The following is a 20,193-nucleotide window of genomic DNA, read 5'->3' on the forward strand; positions in this document are numbered from 1 at the left end:
ACGGCTCTGGTAGAATGGGCTTGCAACCCTGAAGGGAGCGGAAGCCCAGAAGTACGGTAGGCCTCGAGAATCGGTTCCTTGATCCACCGAGCCAAGGTTGACTTGGAGGCCTGAGATCCCTTACGCTGGCCAGCGACAAGGACAAAGAGCGCGTCTGAACGGCGCAGGGGCGCCGTGCGAGACACGTAGACCCGGAGTGCTCTCACTAGATCCAAAGAGTGCAAATCCTTTTCACACTGGTGAATTGGATTAGGGCAAAAGGAAGGCAAGGAGATATCCTGATTTAGATGAAAAGGGGATACCACCTTAGGGAGAAATTCCGGGACAGGACGCACAACCACCTTATCCTGGTGGACAACCAGCAAGGGAGCTTTGCATGACAGCGCTGCAAGCTCAGACACTCTGCGAAGTGATGTGACTGCCACCAGGAAGGCCACCTTCTGAGAAAGACTGGAGAGAGAGACATCCCGCAGCGGCTCAAAAGGCGGCTTTTGAAGAGCCGTCAGGACCCTGTTAAGATCCCAAGGTTCCAACGGACGTTTGTAAGGTGGAACCATGTGGCAAACCCCCTGCAGGAACGTGCGGACCTGCGGAAGCCTGGCTAGACGGGTTTGAAAAAACACGGAGAGCGCCGACACTTGGCCCTTGAGAGAGCCGAGGGACAAACCCTTGTCCATTCCAGATTGTAGGAATGAAAGAAATGTGGGTAATGCAAACGGCCATGGAGGAAAACCGTTATCAGAGCACCAGGATAAGAAGATTTGCCAAGTCCTGTGATAGATCTTGGCGGACGTTGGTTTCCTGGCTTGTCTCATGGTGGCAATGACATCCTGAGATAACCCTGAAGACGCTAGGAGCCAGGACTCAATGGCCACACAGTCAGGTTGAGGGCCACAGAATTCAGATGGAAAAACGGGCCTTGTGATAGCAAGTCTGGGCGGTCTGGAAGTGCCCACGGTTGACCCACCGTGAGATGCCACAGATCCGGATACCACGACCGCCTCGGCCAGTCTGGAGCGACGAGAATGGCGCGACGGCATTCGGACCGGATCTTGCGTAGTACCCTGGGCAGCATCGCCAGAGGGGGAAACGCGTATGGCAGTCGAAACTGCGACCAATCCTGGACGAAAACGTCCGCTGCCAGAGCTCTGTGATCCTGAGACCGTGCCATGTAGGCCGGGACCTTGTTGTTGTGTCGTGACGCCATGAGATCGACGTCCGGCGTTCCCCAGCGGCGACAGATCTCTCGAAACACGTCTGGGTGAAGAGACCATTCCCCCGCGTCCATGCCCTGACGACTGAGAAAATCTGCTTCCCAGTTTTCTACGCCCAGGATGTGAACTGCGGAGATGGTGGAGTCTGTGTCTTCCACCCACTGCAGAATCCGCCGGACTTCCTGGAAGGCTTGACGACTGCGAGTGCCGCCTTGGTGGTTGATGTAGGCGACGGCAGTGGCGTTGTCCGACTGGATTCGGATCTGCCTGCCCTCCAGCCACCGATGGAAAGCCAATAGGGCTAGATATACTGCCCTTATCTCCAGGATATTGATCTGAAGGGACGATTCTATTGGAGTCCAGGTTCCTTGAGCCCTGTGGTGGAGAAAAACCGCTCCCCAACCTGACAGGCTCGCGTCCGTGGTGACCACGGCCCAGGTTGGGGGTAGGAAGGATTTTCCCCGGGCCAGAGATGAGGGTAGGAGCCACCACTGAAGTGATGTTTTGGTTGCGAGGGAAAGAGAGATGTTCTTGTCGAGGGAAGCAGCACTCTTGTCCCATTTGCGAAGAATGTCCCATTGGAGTGGCCGTAGATGGAATTGTGCGAACGGCACTGCCAACATAGCTGCAACCATCTTCCCCAGGAAGTGCATGAGGCGCCTTAAGGGGTGTGACTGACTCCGAAGAAGTGACTGCACCCCCGCCTGCAGAGAAAGCTGTTTGTCCCGCGGTAGCATGACTAACGCTGGCTGGGTATGAAATTCCATCCCGAGGTAAGTCAGTGATTGGGTCGGCGTCAACTTGGATTTCGGGAAATTGATGATCCACCCGAACTGCTGGAGAGTCGCCAGAGTGACGGTAAGACTTTGTTGACACGCCACCAGAGAAGGGGCCAAGACTAGGAGATCGTCCAAGTAAGGGATCACCGAGTGGCCCTGAGAGTGCAGGACCGCCACGACGGATGCCATGACTTTGGTGAAAACCCGTGGGGCTGTCGCCAGGCCGAAAGGCAATGCCACGAACTGGAGGTGTTCGTCCCCGATGGCGAAACGCAGGAAACGTTGATGTTCGGGTGCGATCGGCACATGGAGATAAGCATCTTTGATGTCGATCGATGCTAGGAAGTCTCCTTGTGACATCGAGGCGATGACTGAGCGGAGAGATTCCATCCGAAACCGTCTGGTTCTCACATGTCTGTTGAGCAGCTTGAGGTCCAGAACGGGACGGAATGACCCGTCCTTTTTTGGTACCACGAACAAGTTGGAGTAAATCCGCGACCACGTTCCTGAAGGGGAACGGGAATCACAACTCCCTCTATCTTTAGAGCGTCCACTGCCTGAAAAAGTGCGTCGGCCTGTGCGGGGGGTGGGGAGGTTCGGAAGAAACGAGCCGCAGGACGAGAGTTGAACTCTATCCTGTAACCATGAGACAGAATGTCTCTCACCCATCGGTCTTGAACGTGTGGCCACCAGGCGTCGCCAAAGCGGGAGAGCCTGCCACCGACCGAGGATGTGGTTAGATGAGGCAGAGAGTCATGTGGAGGCCGTCTTGGAGGCAGTGCCTCCCGCGGCCTTTTGGGGGCGTGACTTGGACCGCCACGCATAGGAGTTCCTTTGGCCTTTCTCCGGCCGGTTGGACGACGAGGATTGGGTCTTGGCGGAGGGACGAAAGGACCGAAACCTCGATTGGATTTTTGGACTGGGGTAAGGAGGTTTGGACTGGGGTAAGGAGGAGTCCTTTCCCGAGGATTCCTTAATAATCTCATCCAACCGTTCGAAAAACAAACGGTCGCCAGAAAAAGGCAAACCAGTTAAGAACCTTTTGGAAGCAGAGTCTGCTTTCCATTCGCGCAGCCACATGGCCCTGCGGACTGCCACGGAGTTAGCGGATGCCACAGCCGTACGGCTAGCGGAGTCCAGGACGGCGTTCATGGCGTAGGACGAAAATGCTGATGCCTGAGAGGTCAAGGAAGAAACCTGCGGAGCAGAATTCCGCGTGACGGCATTAATCTCAGTCAGACATGCCGAGATTGCTTGGAGAGCCCACACGGCCGCAAAGGCCGGGGCGAAAGACGCGCCCGTGGCCTCATAAATAGACTTCACCAAGAGCTCTATCTGTGTGTCAGTGGCATCCTTCAGGGATGCGCCATCGGCAACAGACACAACGGACCTAGCAGCCAATCTAGAGACTGGAGGATCCACCTTGGGAGAGTGTGCCCAGCCCTTAACGACTTCAGGTGAAAAGGGGTAACGCGTGTCAGTGTGCCGTTTAGCAAAGCGCTTGTCCGGGACCGCTCTGGGCTTCTGGACAGCGTCCCTGAAGTTAGAGTGATCAAAAAACGTATTGCGCGTATGTTTGGGGAATCGAAATTGGTGTTTCTCCTGCTGAGAAGCCGGCTCCTCTGCAGGAGGATGTGGGGGTGAGAGATCCAGCACCTGGTTGATGGACGAGATAAGATCATTTACCAAGGCGTCCCCCTCAGGGGCATCAAGGTTAAGGGTGAAGTCAGGGTCAGAGCCCTGAGTTCCCACGTCCGTCTCGTCTTCCTGAGAGTCATCAAGCTGGGATCCAGAGCAGCGTGAGGAGGCCGGGGAAAAGTCCCAGCGAGGCCGCTTAGCCGGCCTGGGGCTGCGATCTGGGCAGGAGTCCTCCGCCTGGGACCTAGAGGCTATCCTGGGAGCGCGCTGCGGCGCGGACAGAGAGGGGCCTGGAGGAGACAAACTAACAGGGGCCGGGGCCTGTGAGGGGCCCGGTCTGGACTGCAAAGCCTCAAGGAGCTTAGATGACCATTTGTCCATAGACTGTGCAATGGATTGAGAAAGTGACTGGGAGAGTGTCGCAGCGAAAGAGGCCAACGACGGTGACTCTGTCCCTGCAGACTGCTCAGGGGGAGCCGGGGGATCTACATGAGCCAAGGGGCCCACAAGTGCCCGAGGCTCCGGCTGAGCAAGCGTGGCAGGAGTCGAGCATTGATCACAGTGGGGGTAGGTGGATCCCGCAGGCAACATAGCCCCACAAGAGGTACAGGCCGCGAAAAAAGTCTGTGCCTTAGTAGCTTTGCTCCTTGTGGACGACATGCTGTTGTCTCTTAGGAGAGTGACCACTGAGGGTATATGGGAAAAGGGTATACAGCCTTTCCGAACAGATATATATATATCTATATATATCTCGGCACCCTAGGGGGACCAACACCGGGTGACCGGTGTGGCTTACCAACCGCTAACGAGCGGAGTGTGTCCTCCAGATTCCCTGTCTTGGATCCCCCAGAGCTGCAGAGCTTTGCCGCTGAGTAGCATCCACCGGCAGAATGCTAAAAATGGCTGCCGGAGCTCTCAGGGGGGGTGTGGAGCCGAGGGCGGCGCCAGCAAAGAGCGGGAATCTGGAGTCCCCAAGTGGTCAATGAGGGTGGGGGGAGACATGCAAAGATGCTCCAGCCCTCAGAGCCGACGTCACGTCGGTAATCCCGCCCTAACCCCTGACAGGCAGGTCCGGGGGCAGGATTTTGCTCGACTAGCCGCGGCGAAGCCGGGGACTAAATTTAAGGCCGTGCCCGACAAGCAGGCACGGTCGGCGCGGAAGTCCGCCGAAAAAAACTGCGGACGGAACTACCGCGGCTTCCGGGGAGAAGGAGCGACCTCCCTCCCTGTACAGTCCACACATGGGGACACAGAGTACCTTCCAGTTGCAGGGCCCGGTCCCTGGGGGTGAAGAAGCTCGGACCGGCAGGTTCCACCAGGGGCTGCGGATGGAGCACGGTCCCAGCACGTGGATGACCGCTTAGGATCCCACTTCTCCCAGAGCCGCATAAGGGATGTTGAAGGAGACGGCATGTGGCTCCAGCCTCTGTACCCGCAATGGGTACCTCAACCTTAACAACACCGCCGACATAGTGGGGTGAGAAGGGAACATGCCGGGGACCCCATCGGGGTCCTCTTTTCTTCCATCCGTCATAACTATGTATGAGAATGCATGAGTGGATGTGTGCCTCCTTCCACTCAAAGCATAAAACTGAGGAGCCCGTGATCCACGGGAGGGTGTATAGGCAGAGGGGAGGGGTTACACTTTTTTAAAAGTGTAATACTTTGTGTGGCCTCCAGAGGCAGAAGCTATACACCCAATTGTCTGGGTCTCCAATTGTCTGGGTCTCCCAATGGAGCGACAAAGAAAGCCATAACTTTCTTTTATGTTTCCATCAATATAGATATATGAGGGCTTGTTTTTTCAGAACGAGTTGTACTTTTGAATGAAGTAATTAATTTTACTATACAGTATACTGGAAAACGGGGAAAAAGTTCTAAATGCGGTGAAATTGCAAAAAAAGAGCAATTCCACAATTGTTTGGTTTTTTTTAATTTCCCACGTTCACTATATGGTACTGCTGATCTGGCAGTGTGATTCATCAGGTCAATAAAACAACTTAGATATCAAACATGTATAGTTTTCTTTTCATTTCAGTGGTGAAAAAAAAAATATTTAGCTTTTGGCGCCATTTTCCGAGAACTGTAACTTTTTATTTTTTCATGATTTGGGGCTAAGTGATGGCATATTTTTTGTGCACCAATCTGACATTTTTACTGATACCAATTTGGGGTATACGAGGAGCTGCTGATAAGTTTTTGGCTTTACCTAGAAAGAAACGAGTTAGGATGATGACACTTTACATTTATTCCACATACTCTCCACTGATGGCAAACGAAGGGAATTTTGTTTACTTACCGTAAATTCCTTTTCTTCTAGCTCCAATTGGGAGACCCAGACAATTGGGTGTATAGGCTATGCCTCCGGAGGCCGCACAAAGTATTACACTTAAAAGTGTTAAGCCCCTCCCCTTCTGCCTATACACCCCCCGTGCTCCCACGGGCTCCTCAGTTTTGGTGCAAAAGCAAGAAGGAGGAAAAAGAATTATAAACTGGTTTAAAGTAACTTCAATCCGAAGGAATATCGGAGAACTGAAACCAATCAACATGAACAACATGTGTACACAAAAAAACAGGGGCGGGCGCTGGGTCTCCCAATTGGAGCTAGAAGAAAAGGAATTTACGGTAAGTAAACAAAATTCCCTTCTTCTTTGTCGCTCCATTGGGAGACCCAGACAATTGGGACGTCCAAAAGCAGTCCCTGGGTGGGTAAAATAATACCTCGTAAGAGAGCCGTAAAACGGCCACTTCCTACAGGTGGGCAACCGCCGCCTGAAGGACTCGTCTACCTAGGCTGGCATCCGCCGAAGCATAGGTATGCACCTGATAGTGTTTCGTGAAAGTGTGCAGGCTCGACCAGGTAGCCGCCTGACACACCTGCTGAGCCGTGGCCTGGTGCCTCAAAGCCCAGGACGCGCCCACGGCTCTGGTAGAATGGGCCTTCAGCCCTGAGGGAACCGGAAGCCCAGCCGAACGGTAGGCTTCGAGAATTGGCTCCTTGATCCACCGAGCCAAGGTTGATTTGGAAGCCTGTGACCCTTTACGCTGGCCAGCGACAAGGACAAAGAGTGCATCCGAGCGGCGCAGGGGCGCCGTACGAGAAATGTAGAGTCTGAGTGCTCTCACCAGATCTAACAAGTGCAAATCCTTTTCACATTGGTGAACTGGATGAGGACAAAAAGAAGGTAAGGAGATATCCTGATTGAGATGAAAGGGGGATACCACCTTAGGGAGAAATTCCGGAACCGGACGCAGAACCACCTTGTCCTGGTGAAAAACCAGGAAAGGGGCTTTGCATGACAGCGCTGCTAGCTCAGACACTCTCCGAAGTGAAGTGTCTGCTACTAGAAAAACCACTTTCTGCGAAAGGCGTGAGAGAGAAATATCTCTCATTGGCTCGAATGGTGGTTTCTGAAGAACCAGCAGCACCCTGTTCAGATCCCAGGGTTCTAACGGCCGCTTGTAAGGAGGAACGATGTGACAAACCCCCTGCAGGAACGTGCGTACCTGTGGAAGTCTGGCTAGGCGCTTCTGGAAAAACACAGAGAGCGCTGAGACTTGTCCCTTAAGGGAGCCGAGCGACAAACCCTTTTCCAGTCCAGATTGAAGGAAGGACAGAAAAGTGGGCAAGGCAAAAGGCCAGGGAGAAAAACCCTGAGCAGAGCACCACGACAGGAAAATTTTCCACGTCCTGTGGTAGATCTTGGCGGACGTTGGTTTCCTAGCCTGTCTCATAGTGGCAATGACGTCTTGAGATAACCCTGAAGACGCTAGGATCCAGGACTCAATGGCCACACAGTCAGGTTGAGGGCCGCAGAATTCAGATGGAAAAACGGCCCTTGAGATAGCAAGTCTGGTCGGTCTGGTAGTGCCCACGGTTGGCCGACCGTGAGATGCCACAGATCCGGGTACCACGACCGCCTCGGCCAGTCTGGAGCGACGAGGATGACGCGGCGGCAGTCGGCCCTGATCTTGCGTAACACTCTGGGCAACAGTGCCAGCGGAGGAAACACATAAGGGAGCTGAAACTGCGACCAATCCTGAACTAAGGCGTCTGCCGCCAGAGCTCTGGGATCTTGAGACCGTGCCATGAACGTCGGTACCTTGTTGTTGTGCCGGGACGCCATGAGGTCGACGTCCGGCACCCCCCAGCGGCAACAGATCTCCTGAAACACGTCCGGGTGAAGGGACCATTCCCCTGCGTCCATGCCCTGGCGACTGAGATAATCTGCTTCCCAGTTTTCCACGCCTGGAATGTGAACTGCAGAGATGGTGGAGGCCGTGGCTTCCACCCACATCAAAATCCGCCGGACTTCCTGGAAGGCTTGCCGACTGCGTGTGCCGCCTTGGTGGTTGATGTATGCCACCGCTGTGGAATTGTCCGACTGAATTCTGATCTGCTTGCCTTCCAGCCACTGCTGGAACGCTTTCAGGGCAAGATACACTGCCCGTATTTCCAGAACATTGATCTGAAGCGAGGACTCTTGCTGGGTCCACGTACCCTGAGCCCTGTGGTGGAGAAAAACCGCTCCCCACCCTGACAGACTCGCGTCCGTCGTGACCACCTCCCAGGATGGGGGTAGGAAGGATTTCCCTTTCGATAATGAAGTGGGAAGAAGCCACCACCGAAGGGAAGCTTTGGTCGCCTGAGAGAGGGAGACGTTCCTGTCGAGGGACGTCGGCTTCCTGTCCCATTTGCGTAGGATGTCCCATTGAAGAGGACGCAGGTGAAACTGCGCGAAAGGAACTGCCTCCATTGCTGCCACCATCTTCCCCAGGAAGTGCATGAGGCGCCTCAAGGGGTGTGACTGGCCTTGAAGGAGAGATTGTACCCCTGTCTGTAGTGACCGCTGCTTGATCAGCGGAAGCTTCACTATCGCTGAGAGGGTATGAAACTCCATGCCAAGGTATGTGAGCGATTGGGCCGGTGTCAGATTTGACTTTGGAAAATTGATGATCCACCCGAAACTCTGGAGAGTCTCCAGGGTAGCGTCGAGGCTGTGTTGGCATGCCTCTTGAGAGGGTGCCTTGATCAGGAGATCGTCCAAGTAAGGGATCACCGAGTGACCCTGAGAGTGGAGGACCGCTACTACAGTAGCCATAACCTTGGTGAAAACCCGTGGGGCTGTTGCCAGGCCGAACGGCAGTGCCACGAACTGCAGGTGTTCGTTTTCTATGGCGAAGCGCAAGAAGCGCTGGTGCTCTGGAGCAATCGGTACGTGGAGATAAGCATCTTTGATATCGATCGATGCAAGGAAATCTCCTTGGGACATTGAGGCGATGACGGAGCGGAGGGATTCCATCCGGAACCGCCTGGTCGTTACGTGTTTGTTGAGAAGTTTCAGGTCCAGGACAGGACGGAAAGACCCGTCCTTCTTTGGGACCACAAACAAGTTGGAGTAAAAACCGTGGCCCTGTTGCTGAAGAGGAACAGGGACCACCACTCCTTCTGCCTTCAGAGTGCCCAGCGCCTGCAGAAGAGCCTCGGCTCGCTCGGGAGGCGGGGATGACCTGAAGAATCGAGTCGGGGGACGAGAGGTGAACTCTATCTTGTAACCGTGAGACAGAATGTCTCTCACCCAACGGTCTTTTACCCGTGGCAGCCAGGCGTCGCAAAAGCGGGAGAGCCTGCCACCGACCGAAGATGCGGAGTGAGGAGGCCGAAAGTCATGAGGAAGCCGCTTTGGTAGCGGCACCTCCGGTGGCCTTTTTAGGACGTGACTTAGACCGCCATGCGTCAGAGTTCCTTTGATCTTTCTGAGGCCTTTTGGACGAGGAGAATTGGGACCTGCCTGCGCCCCGAAAGGACCGAAACCTCGACTGCCCCTTCCTCTGTTGGGGTATGTTCGGTTTGGGCTGGGGTAAGGATGTATCCTTTCCCTTGGATTGTTTGATGATTTCATCCAAACGCTCGCCAAACAATCGGTCGCCAGAAATTGGCAAACTGGTTAAGCGCTTTTTGGAAACAGAATCTGCCTTCCATTCCCGTAGCCACAAGGCCCTGCGGAGTACCACCGAATTGGCGGCTGCAACCGCCGTACGGCTCGCAGAGTCCAGGACAGCATTAATAGCGTAAGACGCAAATGCCGACGTCTGAGTGGTTATGGACGCCACCTGTGGCGCGGACGTGCGTGTGGCTGCGTCAATTTGCGCTTGACCTGCTGAGATAGCTTGTAGCGCCCATACGGCTGCGAACGCTGGGGCAAAAGAAGCGCCGATAGCTTCATAGATGGATTTCAACCAGAGTTCCATCTGCCTGTCAGTGGCATCTTTGAGTGAAGCCCCATCTTCCACTGCAAGTATGGATCTAGCTGCCAGTCTGGAGATTGGAGGATCCACTTTGGGACACTGAGCCCAACTTTTGACCACGTCAGGGGGAAAAGGATAACGTGTATCCTTAAGGCGCTTAGAAAAACGCTTATCTGGACAAGCATGGTGATTCTGGACTGCCTCTCTGAAATCAGAGTGGTCCAGAAACATACTCGGTGTACGCTTGGGAAACCTGAAACGGAATTTCTCCTGCTGAGAAGCTGACTCCTCCACCGGAGGAGCTGAGGGAGAAATATCCAACATACGATTGATGGACGCAATAAGGTCGTTCACTATGGCGTCCCCGTCCGGAGTATCAAGATTGAGAGCGGCCTCAGGATCAGAATCCTGATCAGCTGTCTCCGCATCATCAACCAGAGATTCCCCCCTCTGAGACCCTGCACAATATGATGATGTCGAGGGAAAATCTAAGCGAGCTCGCTTAGTCGATCTGGGGCTGGGGTCTGTGTCAGAACCCTCAGCCTGGGATCCATGAGATACCCCGGGAGGACATTGTTGGTCCAGCTGAGGTGGGCCAGGGAACAAAGATTCAACAGAGTCCCTGTGCTGAGATACCGGCCTGGACTGCAAGGCTTCTAGTATCTTAGCCATAGTCTCAGAGAGTTTTGCAAACTCCGTCCCCGTCACCTGAACAGTGTTAGCAGGTGGCTCCCCCTGGGCCCCTCTTAGCAAAGGCTCCGGCTGAGTAAGTGCCACAGGGGCCGAACAGTGCACACAATGAGGGTCAGTGGAACCTGCCGGTAGCGGGGTCGTACATGCGGCGCAGGCAACATAATAAGCCTGTGTTTTGGCACCCCTGCCTTTCGTGGGCGCCATGCTATTATCTTCCCTGAGTAACACAATAGGGTATATAGCCAGAAATCAACTGTGCACCATACAGTGTAAAACATATATACCATAAACATATAATGTTACACTACTGCACAATGGGGCTAGCACCACAGGTGCTGCTTACCACCCGCCTAAAGCGGTTGTGAGGCCACCAGAGTCCCTGCCTGGGTCTCCCAGACTTTGTCCCCCTCTGCAGCGTCCGAGGAGCTGACAGGAATGGCTGCCGGCGTCCTGAGGAAAGGAGGGAGCCGTGGGCGTGACCCAGAAAGAGCGGGAACTGGTGCCCGCACTGTGCACAGTGAGAGGGGTGGAGTATGCAAAGCATGCTCCAGCCCTCAGTGCTGCTCGTTCTGTGCAGCGTCCCACCCTTCCCCTGCCTGTCAGGGCTGTGGGCGGGAGGAAAGGAAACTAGGCCGCAAAAAGCCGGGGACTCTAGTAATAAACGCGGCCGCCGTAAAAGCGCGGCCGGCGTGAAAGTCCCCGGCGCACTACAAGTCCCAGCCGCGCCGCAGTGTTTCCATGGCCGCGGCGGTCAGTGCGGCAGTCCCTATACATAAACACACTCAGCAACGCTGAGTGTGTAATGGCACATATTAACCCGGTCAGCGCCGTGGTCCCCGGTGCACTAGCACACCCAGCAAAGCTGGAGTGTTGCTGTGCGCTGTCCCCACAGGGATACAGAGTACCTCCAAGTAGCAGGGCCATGTCCCTGAACGATACCCGGCTCCTATCCAGCAGGCTCCACAGGAGTTGTGGATGAAGCACGGTCTCAGTGCCTGGAGACCGATAGGATCCCACTTCACCCAGAGCCCTGAGGGGGATGGGGAAGGAAAAACAGCATGTGGGCTCCAGCCTCCGTACCCGCAATGGATACCTCAACCTTACAACACCACCGACAAGAGTGGGGTGAGAAGGGAGCATGCTGGGGGCTCTATATGGGCCCACTTTTCTTCCATCCGACATGGTCAGCAGCTGCTGCTGACCAATCTGTGGAGCTGTGCGTGCGTGTCTGACCTCCTTCGCACAAAGCAAAAAACTGAGGAGCCCGTGGGAGCACGGGGGGTGTATAGGCAGAAGGGGAGGGGCTTAACACTTTTAAGTGTAATACTTTGTGCGGCCTCCGGAGGCATAGCCTATACACCCAATTGTCTGGGTCTCCCAATGGAGCGACAAAGAAACACTTCTTACATCGGTATTCCTAGTTCTGTAAGCCTAGCAAAAAGAAGGATTTTGGTTGTGCCTCAAATTAGGCATCCGTAGCAGCCATGGCATCAGAAATGGTGTGAAATTTGGTACCCTTGAGGTGTTTCTTCAGGTTTGGAAACAGATAATAGATGGAGGGAGCTAGATCTGGTGAATAAGGTCGGGTGGTCAACCAGCTGGAAGCCCAGCTCTGCCAGTTTTGCCGTGGTCGTTTGTGCAGTGTGACCGGAGGCGTTGTCTCGTAGGAACAAGATTCCTTTGGACAGCTTGCCGAGCCTTTTGGCCTTCAGAGCTGCCTTCAATTGGTCCAAAAGTTCAATGTAATACCATGCATTGATGGTGGAACCCTTTTGAAGGTAGTCCACTAGCAGCACACACTCCTTATGCCAGAACACAGACGTCATTACCTTAGTGGCTAATTTTTGCACCCTGAACTTCTTTGGACGAGGAGAACCACTGTGCCTCCACTCTTTTGAATGCTCCTTGTTTTCAGGGTCATACAAATAAATCCAGGTCTCATACATAGTGACCAGTTGATCCAGGAAGTTCTTATCAGTTCGTAAACGCTGACAAATGGATCGGGAAATTTTCACTCGCATGCTTCTCTGATCTGTTGTCAAACATTTGGGGACTCACTTTGCAGATAGCTTCCTCATGTTTAAATGTTCATAGATAATGACAAACATGTTCACGGGAAATCCCCATGATGTCTGCTATTGCTTTAGCTGAAATTCATCAATTCTCCAGTATGAGGTTGTGCACAGCATCGACGATCTCCGGAACTACAACCACTCTCGGTCGTCCAGGACGTTCCTCATCATTGGTGCTGCAGTGGCCCGTTTTAAATTTGGCAACCCAGTTCTTAACTGTGAAATATGAAGGGCATTGATCCCCCAATGTCTGCGACATATCACCATAAATATCCTTCACGGACTTTCCTTGCAGAAACAAGAATTTTATCACTCCTCTGCTCTCAGTTGCTGTGAACATCGCATTAGACTCCGCCATTTTGTTTTCCCGAGTGCGTAGAACACTGTTGCCATAAGCAACAAACACAAAATTTTGAAAACATATATTAGACACATAAGGCTTTCATGTGATGTAACATTCGTTTCCATAGAAACAAAAAAAATCACAAGGCCAAAGACTTATCAGCAGACCTTCGAATACAATGTTTTGATTGACTCTTATTGTATTTTATTGCAATGTTGCAACGGCCCCTCAAAAATGGAGTTTGGGTGTTTAGATTTTTTTTTGTTACACTGTTTACCGACCAGAGTAATTTATTTTATAGTTTGATAAATTGGACATTTCTGAACACAGTGATACTAAATATGTGTATTTTTTAATTGTTTCATTTTCAATAGGGCAAATGGAAGGTGATTTGAACTTGGTTTTTTTTTTCATATTTTTAAAAACATTTTTTGTTCCAATTTTTATTGTATTTACTAGTCCCCTTAAGGGATTTGAAGCTGTGGTCATTTGTTTGCTTGTGCTATACAGAGCAGTGCATTAGTACTGCTCTGTATAGCAAAAATCACAATCTCCTATGAATGCCGGCTCAGACTATTAAAAGATAGCTGAACGGCTTGCATGTAGCTGAATTATCGTTCCATAGTGACCAAGCTCGACCAGTGTGAATATGTAGCCTTCCTGTGATATATCGTTGCCTTTAACTACAGTAAGTCCTGCAAATATGCCAAATTTCTCAATATAATAAGAATAAACCTTACAAATTTTCACATTACAAAAACACATTACAAATTTTCAAAGTTACAAATATTTAAACAAATTAGATGAGCAATATCACTTTAAATCATGTCACCTTTGAAGTGTATGACTTCTTCCTCTTGGAGCCCGCTTTCTCATTCTTCCTTTTGCCTTTTCCATCCTCTTCCACCTGATCCCCCTCTTCTCCACTGCTGCCGTCTGCAGCATTTCCTCCTTCTTCAGTTTCTGAAGAGCTCTGCTGTTGAATTGCCTAGACAATTATAAACATGGTCAATAAATAAATGATTAGCATGATTAGTTCCAGGAACATACACATTCTTTGTAGGTCAAGTGAGAAAGGGGAAAATAAAGCCAGACTATAACTGAAAATTATTTAACAAGAGGAACAATCTGTAATGCACAGATAAGTTCACTCTTGGTGATCAGGATCCATGGTGAAAAAAAAGAAATTTTCATGAGGCTATAATGTGACTGCAGCTTAGTCTTTGAGTTATAAGTGTAAGGCTGGAGTCACACTTCCATGTGACTCATGTGAGTATCGGATCGCACTGCCTGGACCGGCTGGCTTCTCTTCTGCCAGGAGCGGCTCCGCTGTATGTGTTTCTATGATGCTGACCCACTCCTGTCATGAGAGCCGCAGCCGGTCCAGGCAGTGCGAGCCGATACTAGCAAGAGTCACACACAAGTGTGCCTCCAGCCAAACACTTAGACAGATACCGCCGGTAATCAAGAACTGAACCTATATTACTGAAGGAGTTCTATGGTGTTCTAGGACTGGTTCTTTTGTGCCACTATAGGTCCATGTGGTGAAGCTGTAATAAAGATGTATTCAACTCTCCCAAGGGTCGTTTGGACACAGACAGTGACGGTAGATTTCCATAGAGCTGCAGGCAGACCTCTTTCTGAGTGGGCTCACACCTGCACCTACTTAATCTTAATGCAAGAACTTCCATTACAGTAACAGGTCCTGTCTTCATTGTACTGTCTTGTTTTGTTTTCTGTAGTTCGTGGTGCTCACCTTCAGATGCATCTGTGAAAACAGCAATAAACATTCTTATCATATTTCGTTTTCTTTTTACGATTTATCATTTTACTACAGTATTTTTCATCAGTAAGTAATCCTCAGGCTACTTGCACACATCCGTGTAACACATCATATTGCTGTTAGTTTATCTTTCAGACAGTACACTGACCCAGAGTTTCACCAATCTATACACATTAAATTTAAAAATGGATCCATGTCTCTTGTCCATCAGACTCAGAGCGTGTCCTATCCCAATATAATTTGCAAATCAGACTTGACCAGTTAAAGGAATCTGTCAGCAGGTTTTGGCTATGTAATCTGAGGGCAGCATGATGTAATGACCGAGCCACTGATGTGTCACTTACTAGGCTGTGTGTTGCTGTTTCAGTAAAATCAGTGTTTTATCAGCAAGAGATTATCACTTCTGAACTAGGTGACTTGTGCCTCCTAGTCAACTGCATGTATAATCCCATCACCACCACTGATTAGCAGGTTTCTGTGTACACTGCACATGGGCATAAAGTTGCCAATTAGTGGTGTGGGTAGAGTTATACAGGGCTCAGTATTTTGACTATTTCTAGATCTACTGCTAGAAAATAGTGATATCAAAATGACAGCATTCAGACCAGCAATAAGTTCTATTAGTTCAGTGAAAAAAGGACAAAAAATAAAAAATTAACCAACTAGGATGCCATGTAAGAAAAAAAAATCAATCCTCTCAGGCCCCCTTCACACATCTGTTTTCCACCATGTGTTGTGTTCGTTTTCACACATACTGGAGACATGTTCACACACATACTAATTAAAATCAATTGGGATCTTCACACCTCCGTAAACCACACGGAGACAGGTCCGTTTTTTAACACCAGCATGGATGACATCCGTGTGACATGTACTGGAAAAGAAGGGAATTTTGTTTACTTACCGTAAATTCCTTTTCTTCTAGCTCCAATTGGGAGACCCAGACAATTGGGTCTATAGCTTCTGCCTCCGGAGGCCACACAAAGTATTACACTTAAAAGTGTAAAGCCCCTCCCCTTCTGCCTATACACCCCCCCGTGCATCACGGGCTCCTCAGTTTTGGTGCAAAAGCAAGAAGGAGGAAAAGTTATAAATTGGTTTAAAGTAAATTCAATCCGAAGGAATTTCAGAGAACTGAAACCATTCAACATGAACAACATGTGTACACAAAGAACAACAGCCCGAAGGGAACAGGGGCGGGTGCTGGGTCTCCCAATTGGAGCTAGAAGAAAAGGAATTTACGTTAAGTAAACAAAATTCCCTTCTTCTTTGTCGCTCCATTGGGAGACCCAGACAATTGGGACGTCCAAAAGCAGTCCCTGGGTGGGTAAAGTAAAACCTCGTAATAGAGCCGTAAAACGGCCCCTTCCTACAGGTGGGCAACCGCCGCCTGAAGGACTCGCCTACCTAGGCTGGCATCTGCCGAAGCATAGGTATGCACCTGATAGTGTTTCGTGAAAGTGTGCAGGCTCGACCAGGTAGCTGCCTGACACACCTGCTGAGCCGTAGCCTGGTGCCGCAAAGCCCAGGACGCACCCACGGCTCTGGTAGAATGGGCCCTCAGCCCTGAGGGAACCGGAAGCCCAGAAGATCGGTAAGCTTCGAGAATTGGTTCCTTGATCCACCGAGCCAGGGTTGATTTGGAAGCCTGTGACCCTTTACGCTGGCCAGCGACAAGGACAAAGAGTGCATCCGAGCGGCGCAGGGGCGCCGTACGAGAAATGTAGAGTCTGAGTGCTCTCACCAGATCTAACAAGTGCAAATCCCTTTCACATTGGTGAACTGGATGAGGACAAAAAGAGGGTAAGGAGATATCCTGATTGAGATGAAAGGGGGATACCACCTTAGGGAGAAATTCCGGAACCGGACGCAGAACCACCTTGTCCTGGTGAAACACCAGGAAAGGGGCTTTGCATGACAGCGCTGCTAGCTCAGACACTCTCCGAAGTGATGTGACTGCTACTAGGAAGACCACTTTCTGCGAAAGGCGTGAGAGAGAAATATCCTTCATTGGCTCGAAAGGTGGTTTCTGAAGAGCCATCAGCACCCTGTTCAGATCCCAGGGTTCTAACGGCCGCTTGTAAGGAGGGACTATGTGACAAACCCCCTGCAGCAACGTGCGTACCTGTGGAAGTCTGGCTAGGCGCTTCTGAAAAAACACAGAGAGCGCTGAGACTTGTCCCTTCGAAGAGGATGGCGCGGCGGCAGTCGGACCTGATCTTGCGTAACACTCTGGGCAACAGTGCCAGAGGAGGAAACACATAAGGGAGTTGAAACTGCGACCAATCCTGAACTAAGGCGTCTGCCGCCAGAGCTCTGTGATCTTGAGACCGTGCCATGAATGTCGGGACCTTGTTGTTGTGCCGGGACGCCATTAGGTCGACGTCCGGCATCCCCCAGCGGCAACAGATCTCCTGAAACACGTCCGGGTGAAGGGACCATTCCCCTGCGTCCATGCCCTGGCGACTGAGAAAGTCTGCTTCCCAGTTTTCTACGCCCGGGATGTGAACTGCGGATATGGTGGAGGCTGTGGCTTCCACCCATAGCAGAATCCGCCGGACTTCCTGGAAGGCTTGCCGACTGCGTGTTCCGCCTTGGTGGTTGATGTATGCCACCGCTGTGGAGTTGTCCGACTGAATTCGGATCTGCTTGCCTTCCAGCCACGGCTGGAACGCCTTTAGGGCAAGATACACTGCCCTTATCTCCAGAACATTGATCTGAAGGGAGGACTCTGGCTGAGTCCAAGTACCCTGAGCCCTGTGGTGGAGAAAGACCGCTCCCCACCCTGACAGGCTCGCGTCTGTCGTGACCACAGCCCAGGATGGGGGCAGGAAGGATTTCCCCTTCGACAGAGAAGTGGGAAGAAGCCACCACTGAAGGGAAGCCTTGGCTGCCCGAGAAAGGGAGACGTTCCTGTCGAGGGACGTCGACTTCCTGTCCCATTTGCGGAGAATGTCCCATTGAAGTGGACGCAGATGAAACTGCGCAAAAGGAACTGCCTCCATAGCTGCTACCATCTTCCCTAGGAAGTGCATGAGGCGCCTCAGGGGGTGTGACTGACCTTGAAGGAGAGATTGCACCCCTGTCTGTAGTGAACGCTGTTTGTCCAGCGGAAGCTTCACTATCGCTGAGAGAGTATGAAACTCCATGCCAAGATATGTCAGTGATTGGGCCGGTGTCAGATTTGACTTTGGAAAATTGATGATCCACCCGAAACTCTGGAGAGTCTCCAGAGCAATGTTCAGGCTGTGTTGGCATGCCACTTGAGAGGGTGCCTTGACAAGCAGATCGTCTAAGTAAGGGATCACCGAGTGTCCCTGAGAGTGCAGAACTGCTACTACTGTTGCCATGACCTTGGTGAAGACCCGTGGGGCTGTCGCCAGGCCGAAAGGCAGTGCCACGAACTGAAGGTGTTCGTCCCCTATGGCGAAACGCAGGAAGCGCTGATGCTCTGGTGCAATCGGTACGTGGAGATAAGCATCTTTGATGTCGATTGATGCTAGGAAATCTCCTTGGGACATTGAGGCGATGACGGAGCGGAGCGATTCCATCCGGAACTGCCTGGTTTTTACGTGTTTGTTGAGCAGTTTTAGGTCCAGAACAGGACGGAAGGATCCGTCCTTTTTCGGCACCACGAACAAGTTGGAGTAAAAACCGTGACCCTGTTGCTGAAAAGGAACAGGGATCACCACTCCTTCTGCCTTCAGAGTGCACACCGCCTGAAGAAGAGCATCGGCTCGCTCGGGGGGCGGAGATGTTCTGAAGAATCGAGTCGGAGGACGAGAGCTGAACTCTATCCTGTAACCGTGAGACAGAATGTCTCTCACCCAACGGTCTTTTACCTGTGGCAGCCAGGCGTCGCAAAAGCGGGAAAGCCTGCCACCGACCGAGGATGCGGTGTGAGGAGGCCGAAAGTCATGAGGAGGCCGCTTTGGGAGCGGTTCCTCCGGCGGTCTTTTTAGGACGTGACTTAGACCGCCATGAATCGGAGTTCCTCTGATCCTTCTGAGGCCTTTTGGACGAGGAGAATTGAGACCTGCCCGCGGACCGAAAGGACCGAAACCTCGATTGTACCTTCCGTTGTTGAGGTCTGTTTGGTTTGGACTGGGGTAAGGATGAGTCCTTTCCCTTGGATTGTTTAATGATTTCATCCAATCGCTCACCAAACAGGCGGTCGCCAGAAAATGGCAAACCGGTTAAGAACTTTTTGGAAGCAGAGTCTGCCTTCCATTCACGTAGCCACATGGCCCTGCGGACTGCCACCGAATTGGCGGATGCTACCGCCGTACGGCTCGCAGAGTCCAGGACAGCATTAATGGCGTAGGACGCAAACGCCGACGCCTGATAGGTTAAGGACACCACTTGCGGAGCAGACGTACGTGTGACTGCATTAATCTGCGCATGACAAGCTGAGATAGCTTGGAGTGCCCATACGGCTGCGAATGCTGGAGCAAAAGACGCGCCGATAGCTTCATAGATGGATTTCAACCAGAGCTCCATCTGTCTGTCAGTGGCATCTTTGAGTGAAGCCCCATCTTCCACTGCAACTATGGATCTAGCCGCCAGTCTGGAGACTGGAGGATCCACCTTGGGACACTGAGCCCAGCCCTTGACAACGTCAGGGGGGAAGGGATAACGTGTATCCTTAAGGCGCTTGGAAAAACGCTTATCTGGACAAGCTCGGTGTTTCTGGACTGCCTCTCTGAAGTCGGAGTGATCCAGAAACGTACTCATTGTACGCTTGGGAAACCTGAAACGGAATTTCTCCTGCTGAGAACCTGACTCCTCAATTGGAGGAGCTGGGGGAGAAATATCCAACACCTGATTGATGGTCGCTATAAGGTCATTCACTATGGCGTCACCTTCAGGTGTATCTAGGTTGAGAGCGGCCTCAGGATCAGAATCCTGATCTGCTACCTCCGCTTCATCATCCAGAGAGTCCTCCTGCTGAGACCCTGAACAGTGTGATGAAGTCGAGGGAATTTCCCAGCGAGCCCGCTTAGGCGGCCTGGGACTGCGGTCCGTGTCAGAGACCTCACCCTGGGACCTATGGGTCACCCCAGGAGCACTTTGCTGCTCCAACTGAGGGGGGCCTGGGGTCAATGATTCAACAGTGCCCGGGGCCTGAGTCACCGGTCTGGACTGTAAGGCTTCTAGTATCTTAGCAGACCATTTATCCATACTCTCAGACAGTTTGTCAGCAAATACTGCAAACTCCGTCCCTGTCACCTGGACAGTGGTAGCAGGTGGTTCCACCTGGGCCACCAGTAGCAGAGGCTCCGGCTGAGTAAGTGCCACAGGGGCCGAGCATTGCACACAATGAGGGTCGGTGGAACCTGCCGGTAGTATAGCCGCACATGAGGTACAGGTTGCAAAGTAAGCCTGTGCTTTGGCACCCTTGCTTTTTGCGGACGACATGCTG

The 20,193-nt window shown here is 51.9% G+C and overlaps 1 protein-coding gene across 1 annotated transcript in view; it reads right to left on the reverse strand.

Annotated features, from left to right (window-relative positions):
* Positions 1-20,193, reverse strand: part of HDGFL3 (HDGF like 3) — a 99,286-nt gene that overhangs the window by 19,401 nt on the left and 59,692 nt on the right. Inside the window, exons 4-5 of the mRNA XM_075345845.1 lie at positions 14,745-14,756; positions 13,821-13,976 (exon numbers count right to left, since the gene is read on the reverse strand). Of these exons, the coding sequence (XP_075201960.1) occupies positions 13,821-13,976; positions 14,745-14,756 (168 nt within the window). The remainder of the gene's footprint in view (positions 1-13,820; positions 13,977-14,744; positions 14,757-20,193) is intronic.

The sequence above is a fragment of the Anomaloglossus baeobatrachus genome, chromosome 4 (assembly GCF_048569485.1).
Source record: "Anomaloglossus baeobatrachus isolate aAnoBae1 chromosome 4, aAnoBae1.hap1, whole genome shotgun sequence".
Lineage (NCBI taxonomy): Eukaryota > Metazoa > Chordata > Amphibia > Anura > Aromobatidae > Anomaloglossus > Anomaloglossus baeobatrachus.